This window comes from Suncus etruscus, chromosome 7, assembly GCF_024139225.1.
Source record: "Suncus etruscus isolate mSunEtr1 chromosome 7, mSunEtr1.pri.cur, whole genome shotgun sequence".
NCBI classification, from domain to species: Eukaryota; Metazoa; Chordata; class Mammalia; order Eulipotyphla; family Soricidae; genus Suncus; species Suncus etruscus.
The window spans coordinates 125,468,876-125,486,479 of NC_064854.1; the positions used below are offsets into that span (position 1 = coordinate 125,468,876).

The following is a 17,604-nucleotide window of genomic DNA, read 5'->3' on the forward strand; positions in this document are numbered from 1 at the left end:
CACCATGGCTAGATGGAAGATGGAGAATAAGATAGAACACTTACATTGAGTCTATCTCAAGGACATTTGACAACTAGTATTTGGCATCGTACCATTGTCATCCTTCTTCAAATGTTCCCTGCCTTTTTTTTTTTTTTTTTTTTGGTTTTTGGGCTACACCCAGGGTCACTCAGGAGTTACTCCTGGCTCTGCACTCAGAAATCGCTCTTGGCAGGCTCAGGGGACCATATGGAATACCAGGAATTGAACCCGTATCCATCCTAGGTCAGCCACGTGCAAGGCAAATAAATGTCTTACCACTGTGCTACTACTCCATCCCCAAAACAGCACTATTTTTTTACTTTGGTTTTGGGTCACACCCAGCGGTGCTCAGGTTACTCCTGGCTCTACGCTCAAAAATCACTCCTGGCAGGCTGGGGGGACCATATGTGATGCCAGGAATTGAACCGGTCCGTCCAGGGTTGGCCGCATACGCCCTACTGCTGTGCTATCGCTCAGGCCCTAAATATTCCCTGCATTTCTTACATGCCTTTTCTGGCAACTGTTAGTCACTTAAAATCGAGGCCAAATGCCCTGAAGTCTGGTTCCCAAGCAGGAGCACAGCAACTTCACCAACCTCTCCCTTTTCCCCACTGTGCTCAGTCTCTTCTCGTTTCTTCTGCCGTCGCTGCCGAGACAAAGAAGGTTCAGAGCCGGAGCGGTGTGGCTGTAAGCCTGGGTGGATTCCGCCCTGCTTCTCTGTAATACATTTGCCAGCATCTTGATCCTTAGAAAAATAATAAAACGAGTCAGACAACATCATAGTAAAATGTTCAATTCTGCAGTTTCGGAGATGAAACCCAGGTTCTGACATAGATGAGGCACAGACTTTACCTCTTAGCCACATCTCTGGCCCTGAAATGACATTTTGAACTTTCAAAAGGACAAATATCCCATGCTCACCCATAAAATTATGCTGCTTTTAAATACATAAATGCTTATCTGCAGTGTTGGCAGGCAACAGCAAAATTACCCACAAATTCTGGCATTTTTCCCCCTTTATTCAAATAAATTTATTTTCATTAAATTACTCAAATTGCCTTGCACATGGCTGGCCATGTGTTTGATCCTTGGCATCCCATAAGATCCTCTAAGGATGGCTAGGAGTGATTCCTGAGACTGGAACCTGGGTAACTCCCCAAGCAAGGTCAGGTGTGACAAAAAACAAACAAACAAACAAACAACAAAACAAAACCTCAGATTGTTATTAAACTGAAACTAGTGACACTCAATTGGGGGGGGGGCCCACACCCATTGACATTTGTTGGGTCCCATTTACTCCTTGACTGATTATCGATGGATCGAGCTCCCAGAATGAGAAATTAATTTCCATTCCCCTATCCCCTTGGAGGGGGAAGATATCTTGGTAATATTTATCCGCAGCAAATAATCCACACAGACCGGAGGGTAAAAGGTAAGAAGGTCGGATGCAGAGTCCTTTGTCAGCCTACTACCAGCTCCAAAAAACTAGAGCCAGCTAATAAACTGTCCCAAAAGACCCCGAGCACCTCGCTCCCCAACTATTTATTAGGCTCTCAACCACGCCCCACCTGGAAGGTAGAAGGTGGACAACAGGAAGAGATAATAATCTTATGGCAATGTTTTCATATAGAACAGATGCTCAGAAATCACTCCTGGCTTGGGGGACCATATGGAACACCAGAGATCAAACCCAGGTCTGTTCTGGGTCAGCCGTGTGCAAGACAAACGCCCTACCACTATGCTATCATTCAGGCCCCAGACACTCAATTTTTTTCTTTTTTTTTTTAAAAATATGGAACGCTTCATGAATTTGCGTGTCATCCTTGCGCAGGGGCCATGCTAATCTCTGTATCGTCCCAATTTTAGTATATGTGCTGCCGAAGCAAACACAGACACTCAATTTTTTTTTTTTTGGTTTTTGGGCCACACCCGGCGGTGCTCAGGGGTTACTCCTGGCTGTCTGCTCAGAAATAGCTCCTGGCAGGCACGGGGGACCATATGGGACACCGGGATTCGAACCAAACACCTTTGGTCCTGGATCGGCTGCTTGCAAGGCAAACACCGCTGTGCTATCTATCCGGGCCCGACACTCAATTTTTTAAACATTTTAATAACAATACGTTTTTGAAAAATGATAAAATATGTAAACTAAATCCACTATAAAACAGTTACTGTACAAATAAAAATCAATTGTTTGGCTTGGCCATAAGAAACACAATGAAAAAAGCACTAAGTCTGAATTCAGAACAGTCATTTCTGAAAAACTAAATCTCCCTGACCTTCAGTTTCCTGAAGTCAGTAAAATGCAACACTCCATGACCTATAATGGCGTCTGAAGTAGTTAGGACTATGTTTAACACATACTGAACACTAAAAAAATATATCCTAATTGTTTTCAATAGTAATATAAATAGCTTATTAATTTGCTAATGCATGCAAATATAAAAGCAAGGGCCAGAGCAATAGTAAAGAGAGCTCTGCATGAGGTTAACTAAAATTTGATCCTGTTACCCTATGTAGTCCTCCAAGCTGCCAGAAGTAATTCCTGAGCACAGAGCTGGAGGAAACCTGAGCACTGCCAGTGTGGCCCCAAATTGTTGGTTTTTGGGTCACACCCGGCAGCACTCAGGGGTTACTCCTGGCTCCACGCTCAGAAATCGCTCCTGGCAGGTACGGGGGACCAAATGGGATGCCAGGATTTGAACCAACGACCTTCTGCATGAAAGGCAAACGCCTTACCTTCAGACTATCTCTCCAGCCCCAAAAAATATATTTTTTTTTTTTTTTTGGTTTTTGGGCCATACCCGGCATTGCTCAGGGGTTACTCCTGGCTGTCTGCTCAGAAATAGCTCCTGGCAGGCTCGGGGGACCATATGGGACACCAAGATTCGAACCAACCATCTTTGGTCCTGGATCGGCTGCTTGCAAGACAAACGCCGCTGTGCTATCTCTCCAGGCCGCCAAAATAATTTTTTTAATTAACAAAATAAACTTTTACATTTATTTTTTGGGTTTTGTTTTATATATATATATATACACATATATATAAAACTGAAAAACTTAAAATATATAAATATTTAAAATATATATAAAACTAAAAAACTTAAAATATATAAGTCCTTGGGGCCATAGTGGTAGCATAGCAGTAGAATATATGCCTTGCATGTGGCTGACCCAGGATGAACCCAGATTCAATCCCTGGCAGACCATATGGTCCCCCGAGCCAGGAGCAATTTCTGAGCATGAAGCCAGGAGGAACCTCTGAGCACCACCAGGTGTGGCCCAAAATAAGACCAAAATAATAAATTAACTAATGAAAAAAATAATATTATATTTATAAGTCCTTAAAAATTTAGATCATGGGGCTGGGCGGTGGCGCTAAAGGTAAGGTGCCTGCCTTGCCTGAGCTAGCCTTGGACGGACCACGGTTCGATCCCCCGGTGTCCCATATGGTCCCCCAAGCAAGGAGCAACTTCTGAGCACATAGCCAGGAGTAACCCCTGAGAGTTACCGGGTGTGGCCCAAAAAAAAAACCAAAAAAAAATAATAATAATAATTTAGATCAATTCACCAACTTTCCAAAAACCAGAAGGAAATATGGTATCTGACAGCTGCAACTACCTATCCACTTGGAGGACTAAGGAAAGGTCAAAACAAATAGGAAAAAATATATACAAATTGCTTGCTTCAGTGGGGTGGGAGAACACTGGGGATATTGGTGGCAATCCCACTGAAGGTGGGACTGTTGGTATTAGAAATCACATGCCTGAAACAACTATATTCAATTGTATTAAGAACAAATTTGTAAATCATGGTGTTCTAATAAACCATTTGCTTAATTGCATGCTTCAATCAAGGTAAGATACAGAATGGCTCTAGGAATCCTATGTGTAAGTTAGTACATGGAATAACAGATATTCCTAAAATGGCAAGAGGAGCACAACCAAAAACTAGTCCATCCATACCTTTGTCTCTGAACTTTCCAGTCTCCTCTCCAAACCCAGAGCCTTCTGCACATCTTCTACCAGGTCCTTTGGCTTTTGGTTTTTGTTTAGGGCCTGCAGAGGCTTCACTGGAACATTCCTTTCCCCAGTGACATCATCAGAGGACCGAGGAGAACTTAGCTTTTGAGGCTGAGAACAGGCCTCAGTCTTATCCTGAGGTCTCTCCTTCACTTGACAAATTGTGCCTTTACTTTCTGGCTCATGAGAGGCCTCGAAGCACCTTGGCTGATCCTCCTGGGCTAAGCCATTCCTCGAGGAGTCCCTCCTTTCTGCAGGCAAGAGGTCAATGTCCACGTTGCTGATTGTGGCCAGTGATTCTGGGGTGCTGCTCATGCCGGCATTGCAAGTTGGGTCCTTAATGCTTGTAAGTATCTTCAAGGGGCAAATGACGATGGGTTTCTCCTGCAACAAACATCTGTCTTTACCCTAAGTGAAAATGAGCTTCTAAGTTATTACACTACTACTCAATATAGATCCCAAGGAACAGAAAGACTCAAAGGACTCAAAGAGCTTTTTGTTTTTTTTGGTTTTTGAGTCACACCCAGCAGCGCTCAGGGGTCACTACAGTCAGAAATCGCCCCCTGGTAGGCACAGGGGACCATATAGGATGCCAGGATTCGAATCACCATCCTTCTGCATTCAAAGCAAATGCCCTACCTCCAAGCTATCTCTCCGGCCCTAAGACTCAAAGATCTTTGAGCAGCAGCATCCAAAGGTGTGAACAATCCAAACGCCCATTAGTAAATGAATGGATGAATGAGGTGTATTCATACACTGGAATAATAGTTAGAGAAAGGTATCAAGTTCTAATATATTCTTCAATATGAATAAACCTTGATAAAAAGTTAAAACATGTTAAGGAGAGCCTGAATGATAGCACAGCGGGGCTGGCGTTTGCCTACCAAACAGGGCCAGAGCGATAGCACAGAGATAGGGCTTTTGCCTTGCATGCAGTCAACTTGGGACAGACCTGGGTTTGATCCCCAGCAGCCCATATGGTCCCCTTTAAAAAAAATAAAAATAGGGCCTGGAGAGATAGCACAGCGGCGTTTGCCTTGCAAGCAGCCAATCCAGGACCTAAGGTGGTTGGTTCAAATCCCGGTGTCCCATATGGTCCCCCGGGCCTGCCAGGAGCTATTTCTGAGCAGACAGCCAGGAGTAACCCCTGAGCACTGCCAGGTATGGCCCAAAAACCAAATAAAATAAAATAAAAAATAAAATAAACAGGTTAAGGGAAATATGCCAGATACAGAGGCAAACATTGTATTATTCTACTTATACTAGGTATCTAAAACAATCATTTCACACAAAGTAGATCAGCTCTTACCAGAACTTAACAGTAGGAGGAATTTGGGGAAGAGAGGGTGATGGATTCTGCTTAATGAGTACAAAGTTTCTATTTGGAATGATGAAAGGGTATTTGGAAGATAGTGGAGCTGGTTGCACAACACTGTGGACAAAATTCGGGTCACTGAATTGTGTGCTTAAATCTGACTAAAATGGAAGTATCACGCTGAGTCAAGTGAGTCCAAATGATAAAACACAGAATGATTTCTACCACTAGCGGGATAAAAAGATGCAAAGTAAGGGTATAACAAATGCCCAAAGTCAACAGAAACTTACACTGAGGAGGGAAGGGAAGGAATAAGGGAAAAGTGAAGGCTAGTGTCACAAACCAGGGAGCCTAAAATGTTTTTTTTTTTAAATGACTCAAATGGGGCCAGAGAGATAGCTCAAAGGGCTGATATGCATGCTTACCATAGTGGAACCCTGGATTTGATTCCTGCTACAGTCTGATTCACTGAACACCACAGGCACGACTGAGTATGGGCCAACAAAAACTCAAACAGAAAATTTTTATACACATTTGCCTTGATAAAAAAAATTTGGGGGGGTCACACCTGGCAGCGTTCAGGGGTTACTTCTAGCTTTGAGCTCAGAAGTCGCTCCTGGCAGGCACGGGGAACCAAATGGGATGCCAGGATTCAAACCGCTGTCCATCCTGGATCGGCTGCGTGCAAGGCAAAACGCCCTACTGCTGTGCTATTTCTCCGGCCCAATAAAAATTTTTTTATTCTTTTTCTTTGGGGGTGGGGGGTGGGCTATATCTGGTGGTGCTCAGAGGTTACTCCTGGCTCTGCTCTCAGAAATCACTCCTGGCAGGCTTAGGGGACCATATGGGATACCGGGGATTCAACCCGGGTCCATCCTGGGTTGGCCACATGCAAGGCAAAAGCCCTATCTCTGTGCTATCGCTCTGGCCCTGTTTTATTTTCTTTTTTCAGTAAAAAAGTTTAATAAATCACTAACCTAAATGTGAACTAGAACTACAATACTCTTTGAAGAAAACAAAGGCAAACATTTGTAAAATCTGAGATTTGGCAAGGAATTCTTAGATATGACCACTAAAGAGGAGCAATAGTAACAATAATGAAAAGGGAACAGGGCCAGCCAGGGAGGAGTCTCAGACCCTACTCACCTTCCAAAGGAAAAAAAATGAAAACGCGACTTTTGGGCCAAAGCAATAGCACAGCAGTAGGACATCTGTTTTGCACGCGGCCAACCCGGGACGGACTTGGGTTGGATTCCCTGCATCCCATTCAGTCCCAGAATGGGGGACCCAAAAACAAAACAAATCAAAGAAAAAGAAAAAGTTTTTTTTTTTTCTTTTTTTTTTTTTTTTTTTTTGGTTTTGGGGCCTCACCCGGTGATGCTCAGGGTTTCCTCCTGGTTCACATTCAGAAATCGCATATGGGACACCAGGAACTGAAACCAGGTCTGTCTTGTGTCAGCTGCATGCAAGGCAAATACTGCACTATCTCTCCGACCCCAGGAAAAGCTTTTAAAATCAAACTATATATAAAAAAGAACCATACCGGTGCATGTATCTTGGAGTCCTCAGGAGACTGTTGCTGCGCAGGGACCTCTTCATCATTGGAATCAGCCTTTCCAGAAAGCACCGTAGTAGCCACAGGCTTGGCTTTAGAGTCCCCATTTTTAATATTATTTTTGGACGTTTTTCTTTAAGAGAAAGAAGAAAAAGTTATCATATAGTACAAAGGGCTTTTACTTTTATGAGAAACATGTATCATACACCCTCACACAGTTGTCCACTATTAAAAAAAATTATTTTTGTTGACATTTTCTGGGTTTTTTGTTTTTTGTTTTTTGTTTTTTTGGTTTTTGGGCCACACCCAGCAGTGCTCAGGGGTTACTCCTGGCTGTCTGCTCAGAAATAGCTCCTGGCAGGCACGGGGGACCATATGGGACACCGGGATTCGAACCAACCACCTTTGGTCTTGGATCGGCTGCTTGCAAGGCAAACGCCGCTGTGCTATCTCTCCGGGCCCGGGTTATTTTTTTAAGTGTTTTGGGCTTGTTTGTTTTTTGGGTTTTTGGACTACACCCAGTGACACTCAGGGGTTATTCCTGGCTATGCACTCAGAAATCGCTCCTGACTGTGGGGACCATATGGGACACTGAGGGATCAAACCGCGGTCCGTCCTAGGCAGCATGTGCAAGGCAAATGCCCTACCACTTGTGCAACAGCTCCAGCCTCTAACTTTTTGTTTTTGTTTGGTTTTGAGGCTATACCTGGCAGTGAGCAAGTCAGTGCTTGGAGATGATTCCCAAGAGTACTTGCAGGAGGAGGTCAAGGCTTAAGGCCTGGCATCACATGGTCATCCAGCACCACCAGAAGTGACCCCTAAATATTCCTGCACACTGTCAGGTATAACAAATAAAAAACACAAATTCTTTTTATTTTTCTTTTTTTCAGGGGAGAGCGTGCATACAGTCCCCAAACACAAATTCTTATAAATGAAAATTACAGAAGGCACCATCATGATTTCCTCAAAAAACAAATTAAAAGCCACCTGCTACTATTTGATCTTGTTATCCAAGTTATTTTTAAGGAAGTCTCTTACGCCTTGGTGGCCTCCAAGAACAAGACTATCTGGCGTTTTATGTATGGCTGCCTCAGGATGCTACGCACAGATGGTCTTTCTTCTGGCCTTTTGCTCAGCATTGATCTTATCAGTTCTGCCAGCTCTGGGCTGTAATCTTTCGGCATTGGTGGCAACTGCAAAGAGAAATAATAATGAAACTATAAGTCATGATTTTGTGAAGCAAAGTAAAAGGCAAATGTTTCCTGCTATTTAAAGTTGTCACTCATATAAGCAGAAAATAACAAGTAAATTCATATAGAAAGTATACAGGTCTGGAAACTGTAACAAGCTGTAAGGTTGTAGGGGGCCAGAGAGATAGCACAGTGGTATGGTGTTTGCCTTACATGCAGCCACCCAGGACAGATGGTGGTTTGAATCCTGGCACCCCATATGGTCCCCCAAGTCTACCAGGAGCGATTTCTGAGCGCAGAGCAAGGAGTAACCCCCTGAGCACCACAGAGTGTGACCCAAATACAAAAAGAAAAAAAAAAGCTGTAAGGTTGTAAATATATATCCTTCAAGCCATTAGTCCCACTTGAGAATTATCTTCTTAGAAATAAGTTTATAGATTCTTAAAGATTTATATACCAGATGTTCATTCCAATATTGTTCAGTGGTAAACCTCTTAGGGGTTACTCTTGGGTCTTCACTCAGGAATTACTCCTGGTGGTGCTTGGAGAACCATATGGGATTCTGGGGACCGAACCTGGGTCAGCCACATGCAAAACCAATGTCCTACCCACCGGACTACTGCTCTACCCCTCAAGAAGTGACTTAATTATTCATTCACCAGAATGTAAAAATCCATCCTTCTAATAAAATACTAGCAGTCTCGTAATAAATAAGACCTGATATGGTAAGATATTCTGATATGGAAAGATATTTCTTGCAGGGATTAGAAAAATGACTCAAAAGGCTGGTGCTGAGAGGGGGGACAGAGGTAAAAAAAAAAAAGTCTAGTGCTTACATTTTGTATGTTTTGTATGGAAGCCCCAGATCAGTCCTTAGCACTAACCTGAGTGACCACAAGTTGATTTTTCAGAGTCAATAAGCCTTTACAAGCACTATTTAGAAATCTTAGGGCTAAAGAAATAGTACGACAGGCTTAACAAAGATTTCCCATGCAGGAGACCCTGATACTACATGGTCCTCCCAAGAACCCTGAGCAGAGCCAAGAATAGTCGTGGATGGGCCCAGAGAGATAGAACAGCGGCGTTTGCCTTGCAAGCAGCCGACCCAGGACCTAAGGTGGTTGGTTCGAATCCCGGTGTCCCATATGGTCCCCCGTGCCTGCCAGGAGCTATTTCTGAGCAGACAGCCAGGAGTAACCCCTGAGCACTGCCGGGTGTGGCCCAAAAACAAACAAAAAAAAAATAGTCATGGAGTATTGCTAAATATGGCACCCCTCCTTCCCCTGCACCCAGTAATTAGTCTCATATTCCTAAATTCAACCTTCCCCACTCTGGACACCCATTCTTATCAACTATACAGCCAACATCAATGGTTATTTACTCTTGCTCTTGGCTACTTGCAAAATGGCATTAATGTTGCTCCAAATATGAAAAAACCATTCATTTCAGGTCAAGCAACAGCAGTGAGGGATGATGGTGGGACCATTCCACAGTAGGCCCCAACTGTGAAGCAGTTGTGTAGCAAGTGAGCAGCAGCTACCAAGAACATTGGCAAAAAAAAAAAAAAAAGAACATTAGCAAGTGTTTACCAGATGATCCACACCATAGTTCAGGTTCATTTTTTGTAGAGGCATTAAAAAGTGACCCAAAAAAGGACAAAGACTCAATGGCTATAGACAATACTAATAATAATAATCTTTTTTGAATGTTCAAGAGCAATGCAAGGATAGGTACAGGAGTAAGCTTGTGAAAAATGTGAAGCCTAAGGAAAAGAAACCACACCAGGTATGCTACCATAAAACAAATCAAAAAAAAGAAAACAAAAATTCTATGCTTCCAGTTTTAAAGTTGGAACAAGTGAAATAACCACAGCTTCGGTTGAAGCTCTTATTTCCTTTTTATTTTGGCCACATCTGGATATACCCAGAGGTCACCTGCCTCTCACTCCTGGAAGGCTCCAGGGACCATATGGGATGCCTGAGATTGAACCTAGGTCAACATGTTGAAGGCAAGTGCCCTACTTACTGGATTATTGCTCCAGTCTGGTATGAAGCTCTTGACTATGAGTAAAAGGGAAAAGGTTCAGTCGGAGCTGGAAAAGAATGGACTTAGGGAAGGACTGCCCGATACCAATGTACCAACTGCAAACCTCATTTTATTGAAGTGGAATCAGTGAATGTTGATTAAATAGCATGCTTCAAAAATAAAGACAAGTAAAACAGGGACTTGAAGAAACTTATGTAACTAACTGGAGCTTGTTATTGTTTTAAGGAGAGTCAACTGGAAAATTTAATAAGCCAGAACTTGCTGATTTGATTCCCAACACTTTAGAAAATGTAATCCCTTCTAAATCCTTTAAGCCTAAATATTTTAGAGTTGTGTAACATATTAAGAAAAATTATTTTACTTCCATCTCATATTGTAAAAATTTACTAACGACCAAAAAGAGAAAGCCAATTATCTCCAAGTGTCCTTACCTTGCCTTCAATAATCCGATAAACTAAAGAATTCATGTCTTTTGCATTGAAAGCATGCTTCAGCGTGGCCATTTCATAAACACAGCACCCCAGAGCCCAAACATCAGACTAGAAGAGAAAAACAGAAGACAGCTAAATGTGGAACTGTTTGGTTTATATTTTCCCGTCAGAAAAACATTCTCCTAATTCAGTCAAAGAGGATTCTTCTTCTGACTAGTATTACGAGTTGTACATTAATGAATATGACCCTAGAGACCAGAAGTGCATGTTCATGGATTGATATAGAGAGTAGGATGCAGAGTAAAATGAATCAGAGGGAGTGGGAGGAACATATAATGTTCACATTAATTTATGGAATGTAAAAAAATTGTATGATCATAAGACTCAAAGGAAATAGAAATGAGGGTCAGGAGGACTGCTGGTTCATGGTAGAAGCTTGACATAAGGGAGTTTAGAGGTACAGTGAGGACAGAGAAGGGATCACTACGATAATAGTGGTAGTTAAATAATGATCATTCTAGACAAGAACTGGGTGCTGAAAAGAGATAAAGTGATACGCACAATACCCCATTAATAACAGTATTGCAAACCACAATGCCTAAAAGAAAAAAAGAAAAACAAATAGAGAAAAGAGAGGTATCTGCCACCGAGGCATGCTGGCAGGGTAGGGAAGCAAGAGGGACACCAGGGACACTGGTGGCAGGAAATGTGCACTGATAAGGGGACAGTGATGGACATCGTAAGACCAAAACTCCATCATGAGCAACTCCGTAACTGTGTGTATCTCGTGGTGATTTGATTTTTAAAAATTTAATTATAAAACGAATAATAATAATAATAAAGAGAGCATGTTCAATCCTACCTTATAGTTGTAGGGTTTGTTCGAGAACAATTCCGGGCTCATGTAGTAGGGTGTGCCAATAAGGGTGCTAGCCATGTCACAGTGTTTCTCTAACACTCGGGCGATTCCTAAGTCGCCCACTTTGATGATGTTTGTTCTGGTTAGGAAGACATTTTGCGTTTTCAGATCTCGGTGGAGGATGTGCTTTTCATGTAAATACTGGGAAAAGAAACAACCTTTCATTAAATATAGTAGACTTATAGCTCTTTCTTTCTGACTTACATACCCTTATGTTGGTGTACCTATCTGAAACCCTGGATTTAGGTGTAGATACCTGAGACCCACCCATTTCTGGGAGGGGCCTTGGGAACCAGATAGTAGGTGTAACCTTACCTGCAAGACCCCGCCCATTCCTGGGAGGGGTCTTGGAAAAGTTAGATAAGCCTTGGACCAAGGGAATTCGGGCCCCTTTCGGCCCTGATGAGCTCGCTGGCTTTGGGGTCTCTGTTTCTGGTCTTGGACCAGGATGGAGGCCAAAGGGAAGATGGCTGAAAGGGTTAAGACGCAGGGTAGCCTAGAATGGCTGAATGCTTAAAAGGTTATGAGATAGGCCACACACATGTGGTGAATAGGGCATGAATAAAGTTAATGCTTCCTGAAGCCTGCCTGTGAGTGAGTGATTTCGCCTTTCACCTGGGCCTGGGACTCACCGGCTGAATGGGGTTGCGGAGCCACGTGGCCTGGGATGGCAGAAAGAAATCCATCTCCATCCACCACCATCCAGCCTCATCGTTATTTATTTGATACAACACCCTTAGTTGAATGAATAATAAAGAAACTTAGTTTCTTTTATTACATACCAAAACCTTATTGTTTTGGGGGCTAGAGCATTAATACAAAGGGTAGAGCACTTGGCTTGTACGAACGAGGCTGATCCAGATCTGATGCTCAGCACCACATATGGTCCCCTGAGCCCCACCAGAAATGACCTCTGAGCATGGCCAAGAATACCCAAAACACGGGCCCAGAGAGATAGCACAGAGGTGTTTGCCTTGCAAGCAGCCGATCCAGGACCTAAGGTGGTTGGTTCGAATCCCGGTGTCCCATATGGTCCTCTGTGCCTGCCAGGAGCTATTTCTGAGCAGACAGCCAGGAGTAACCCCTGAGCACCGCCGGGTGTGACCCAAAATCCAAAAAAAAAAAAAAAAAAAAAAAAGTATTTAGCAAAGAACTTTCCTAAGAAATCTTCCCACCTACAAGCAAGTGGCATACACACAGGGTCTGCTGTACCTGCAGAGCCATCGCGATCTGAACGAACCACTCCACCACCTGGCTCTCAGGCAAAGGCCGCCCCTTCTGCTCCTTGAGTTTTCTGTACAGATCTCCTCCTTCACAGAAGCCCATGACGATGTACAGCAGACCATCTCCTCCTTCCCACGACTCCTTGTAGGTCACAATGTTGGGGTGCTTCAGCTGGGACAAAAGCTGGGCTTCTTGTTCAGCAGCTCGCCTCTCTCGGCTCGATGCATTTTGGAGGTTCAGTTTTTTAATGACATACTACAGAAAAAACAAGGTTTTGTTGTTTCATTTTATAATGTGCAAATAAACATTGAGTTTTATCGATTAAGAAGGATTTAATGGCTTACCTAAAATAACTCAAAGCCAACCTTCTATAGCTGAGAACCTATTCATTCTGTCATTCATAAAGCACAAATTTTGGCAAAGTATTTGTTATTACTATTTATTACAGATTAGGAAGGGGGGTTTTCACAAAAGCATTATATTTCCATCTGTCTCATTTTTTTGTTTGTTTGTTTTTTGGGTCACACCCAGCAATGCTCAAGGATTACTCCTGGCTCTATGCTCAAAAATCACTCCTGGCAGGCTCAGGGGACCATATGGGATGCCGGGATTAGAACCAATGACCTTCTTTTTTTTTTTTTTTTTTTTTTTTTTTTGGTTTTTGGGCCACACCCGGCGCTGCTCAGGGGTTACTCCTGGCTGTCAGCTCAGAAATAGCTCCTGGCAGGCACGGGGGACCATATGGGACACCGGGATTCGAACCAACCACCTTTGGTCCTGGATCGGCTGCTTGCAAGGCAAACAACCGCTGTGCTATCTCTCCGGGCCCAGAACCAATGACCTTCTGCATGAAAGGCAAACGCCTTACTTCCATGCTATCTCTCCGGCCCCTCATCTGTCTCATTTTTATTTACAATTAAAATGGCTAAAAAGGGGCTGGAGAGATAGCATCAAGGTAGGGTGTTTGCCTTGCATGCAAAAGGACGGTGGTTTAAATCCCAGCATCCCATAAGGTCCCCTGAGCCTGCCAGGGGCAATTTCTGAGCGTAGAGCCTAGAGTAACCCCTGAGTACTGCTGGGTGTGACCCAAAAACCAAGGGGCCGGCAAGGTGGCGCTAGAGGTAAGGTGTCTGCCTTGCAAGCACTAGCCAAGGAAAGATCACAACCACCGTTCGATTCCACGGCATCCCATATGGTTCCCCCAAGCCAGGGGCAATTTCTGAGCACTTAGCCAGGAGTAACCCCTGAGCATCAAATGGGTGTGGCCCAAAAAAAAAAAAGAAATCTTTAAAAAGTGAGATCACAGGGCTAGAGAGATAGCATGGAGGTAGGGCATTTGCCTTGCATGCAAAAGGACAGTGGTTCGAATCCCGGCTTCCCATATGGTCCCCCGAGCCTGCCAGGAGCAATTTCTGAGTGTAGAGCCAGGAATAACCTGAGCGCTGCCGGTATGACCCAAAAACAAACAAAACAAAACAAAACAAAACAAAAGTGAGATCATGTTAACATTCCATGGGACTGATAATAAAATTTGTTGTAGAGATTTTATAATCTCTAAATTTCCCCTATAATATTCCTTTAAAAATGATTTGAAAATATACCTGCAAATGTATTTTATATTATGCAGGTATAGATCCAAGAGCTGTGCTACTCACAGGAATCCATGACCCAATAAGGTAACAGATCCAACATCCCAAAGTTTTCCCATTAAAGAAAAAGCACTATCTACTAATTACTATACATTGCCCACATCAACTCAAACAAGAAGTTCATTCAATGAATATATATAAAAATATGCTTTGTAAAATGTGGCCAATGTGGGTCCTAATACTATAACCAGTATCCCATCTTCAACTCAAAATATCTATCCCAAATGTACTCTGAAAATCTCATGCCAGAGCTTGTGTTCCAGCAGTGTCCCACATCTAGACAAGGCAGAAGAAGCCAGAGATGTTATACCGAGGGAAAACTCTAACTTGTCTGAGGAAATTCTATCCTGATGTTATGAATGCTTCTTCAACAGAGGCCACTCATTGCAGAACTCTGTCCCTGTAGCTGACTGACTGTACCTGGAGGCCACCTTGGGGTGACACTCAGCAGGGTTAGAGGTGGTCATAGGTATCTGGAATCCAACCCAGTGCTTTGCACCTGATAGAAATGTACCATATCACTTGACTATCTCAATGGACCCCTCTTCCTGATGTGATTAACAGGGCCTCCTGTCCTTTCCAAAACTGTTCCAGATTACATATCACCTGGTCACCCTTTTTAGAAACAACATTAAGAACAGGTTTGTTATCTTGAATGTGATGAGATAAAGTGCATTAAGTCAACAGAGAGACATAATCAAAGTTTAAAAAGAAAAAAGATCTGTGAGATTGGGACAAAAGTGATGGGCAGGAGAACAGCAAGTCCTGGGACTAGGAGGTGCTCATGGCCACACTGTTCTGCTAGATACTGGTGTCTTGGACAGGTGTGAGAAAAGTGGAGATGGAGAGGCTTGGCAAACAGATAAATAAGAGGGTGTTATCACTGACTCTGGGGGTTAGTTAATGGCTAATGAAGTGCTATTATGCACTGAACTGGGGAACTATAGGAAGGTGAAGAACTGGGTTTTGAAGTCAGCAGTCTCCAACTGGGACGTTTGGGGTTGTGGTCCTATATTCAAGAAACAGTAAGTGGCAGGCACTGGGTGCTGAGGATGCCATGTCTCAATGCATCCAGTTGGCAGATAATAAGCAGACCCAGCACATCTCATGACAAAGGATAGTGGGGCACACGTTGGGTCCTGGGGATGCCATGTCTAGATGCATCCAGTTGGTGGGGTAATGAGCAGACCCAGCACACCCTATAAAAAAGGATAATGGGGCACACGTTGGGTTGGGTCCTGGGGATGTGATGTCTCAACTCATCCAGTTGGCAGAGTAATAATCAAACTCAGCACACCCTATGACAAAGTCTGGGGTACACACTGGGTTCTGGGGGTGCCATGTTTCAATCAATCCAATTTGTAAGGTATTAAGCAGACCCAGTACACCCTGTGACAAAGTCTGGGGTGCACCCTGGATTCTGGGGGTACCATGTCTCAACACATCCAGTTGAAGGGATAACAAACAGACCCAGCACACCCTATGGCCTATGACAAAGTCTGGGGTGCACCCTGGGTCCTGGGGGGGGTGCCATGTCTCAATGCATGCAGTGGAGGGGAAATAAGCACACTCCATGATCAAGGACATCGGGGTGCAGGTTACTGAGGGAAAGCCGGCCCACCCTGGGCTCTGGATGGGCCCCCAAGGAGCCCCGAGACCCGCCCCCTGCGCCCCAGCCCGCCGCCCACCTGCCTGCCGTCCCGCCGGTGCCTCACGAGCGTCACTTCCCCGTAGCTGCCCCTGCCCACGGCCCGCAGGTAGCAGTAGGCGGCCAGGGGCATGTTCCCGGCGGGGCCCGGTCGGATGCGGCGGCGGGCAGCACGGCTACCTGTCGGCCCCGCTCATGCCCGAGTCGGCGGCCGGAGGAGGCCGAGCCCACCGCGACGCCGCTGCCATAGCGATTCGGCCCGGCCCCGAACTGCGCATGCTCCGGCCGCCCCGGGAGGAGCTACCAACGAGGCGTGGTACCCAGAGGCTAGCGCGGGACCCGGAAGCGCCGCCATAGAGCGGAGGCTTTCGGCGGCTAGAGCGGCTAGAGCGGCCGCTCCTGAACATTTCCGGGTCACCCAAGAAAAGAGCCTCAAGTGCTTCCGCTTGCTTGAGTGCTTGTTGGGTTGAAGTGTTTGCTTCCTTTTTTTTTAGGTCTTATTTGCTTTTCAAAATCAATGGAAGACACTGTTGCTTAACACAAGAGGGTTTGCAAGTGGGAGTAGGTCAGAGCAAAGCTCAAGTTTTATTACTGAGGCAGGGAGGTGACTCTCAGCACTTTTCCCCCAGAACAAACATGTCTTGCCCATCTGTTGAACCCAGGAAGCTGGGTAATTGCATCAGCTGCAGATAGCGGTTGGGTTTTCATGATCACAGCAATTCTCTTGCTTCTTATATTGTATGTTTGGAAAATAAAAATTATGTTCTTAGCATCCCTGGGACAGGGATGAGGGTTGGTTGCTGGTCACTAGAAATGTCATCAGATGGGTTCAAGATAGGTTAGTTTCTTTGCACACTCCTAGAACTATATGGATGGATGGAATGGGCCTTCTTTGAATGAGTTGGGACTTGGTTCTAACTTTGTCTTGCTCAAGGTTTGATCAAAAGGGACTAGAAAAGAATGTTTTAGGAGCATCTAATGTTTGCTGATACCGTCCTCTCCAGCTAACAATATCCAGATAGGATTCACCCTGAATAACTTCAGTTTGCAATATGCGTGGAAAACTTCAAAGAACTCTCATGAGGAGTCCATCCAAACTCGTGCAAACTCGTACACTAAGTGACTTAACCAAAGGGCAGCCTAAAACTTCCCCCATGCCAGCCCTACCCTAACCTTATTAAATATCTGCCAATACAAACCCAACTGCTGAAATTGTTCCTTGATTGCACCCAATCCTGTAGGCTCTCTTTTCTGTAGCATTGACTAAATCTGTACATAAATACATGATCGCATACCTCACAATTATAATTCTTTCGTCTGTGCTTTGAGTGTTTATTTGTGCATACATATCCATATGTGTACATGTGTATATACATAAATGTGTGTATATATATCACTTAATTATGGGTGATTTTCTTAAAAATACATCTCTGAGATATAAATTTTCTCTTGTCTACATCTAAGATCTCCATTTTTGCACAGTTGGGAGTAATATTGCTCCTGCTGAGGAAGTATAATACAGATTATATTATCACCCCCCAAATGAATGCCAATTCTCTATGAATCCTTCCCCCCATTAGAGAC

The 17,604-nt window shown here is 44.1% G+C and overlaps 1 protein-coding gene and 1 non-coding gene across 2 annotated transcripts in view; both read right to left on the reverse strand.

Moving 5' to 3' along the window:
* Positions 1–16,273, reverse strand: part of NEK4 (NIMA related kinase 4) — a 32,859-nt gene extending 16,586 nt beyond the window's left edge. Inside the window, exons 1-8 of the mRNA XM_049776178.1 lie at positions 16,061–16,273; positions 12,712–12,978; positions 11,443–11,640; positions 10,581–10,688; positions 7,952–8,106; positions 6,902–7,046; positions 3,987–4,451; positions 617–766 (exon numbers count right to left, since the gene is read on the reverse strand). Coding sequence (XP_049632135.1) covers positions 617–766; positions 3,987–4,451; positions 6,902–7,046; positions 7,952–8,106; positions 10,581–10,688; positions 11,443–11,640; positions 12,712–12,978; positions 16,061–16,153 — 1,581 coding nt within the window. The 5' untranslated portion in view covers positions 16,154–16,273. The remainder of the gene's footprint in view (positions 1–616; positions 767–3,986; positions 4,452–6,901; positions 7,047–7,951; positions 8,107–10,580; positions 10,689–11,442; positions 11,641–12,711; positions 12,979–16,060) is intronic.
* On the reverse strand, positions 1,808–1,911 carry LOC126015220 (U6 spliceosomal RNA). Its single transcript, XR_007498107.1, has one exon. It is a non-coding gene; the product is annotated as a U6 spliceosomal RNA (small nuclear RNA).
* Positions 16,274–17,604: the final 1,331 nt, after the last annotated feature.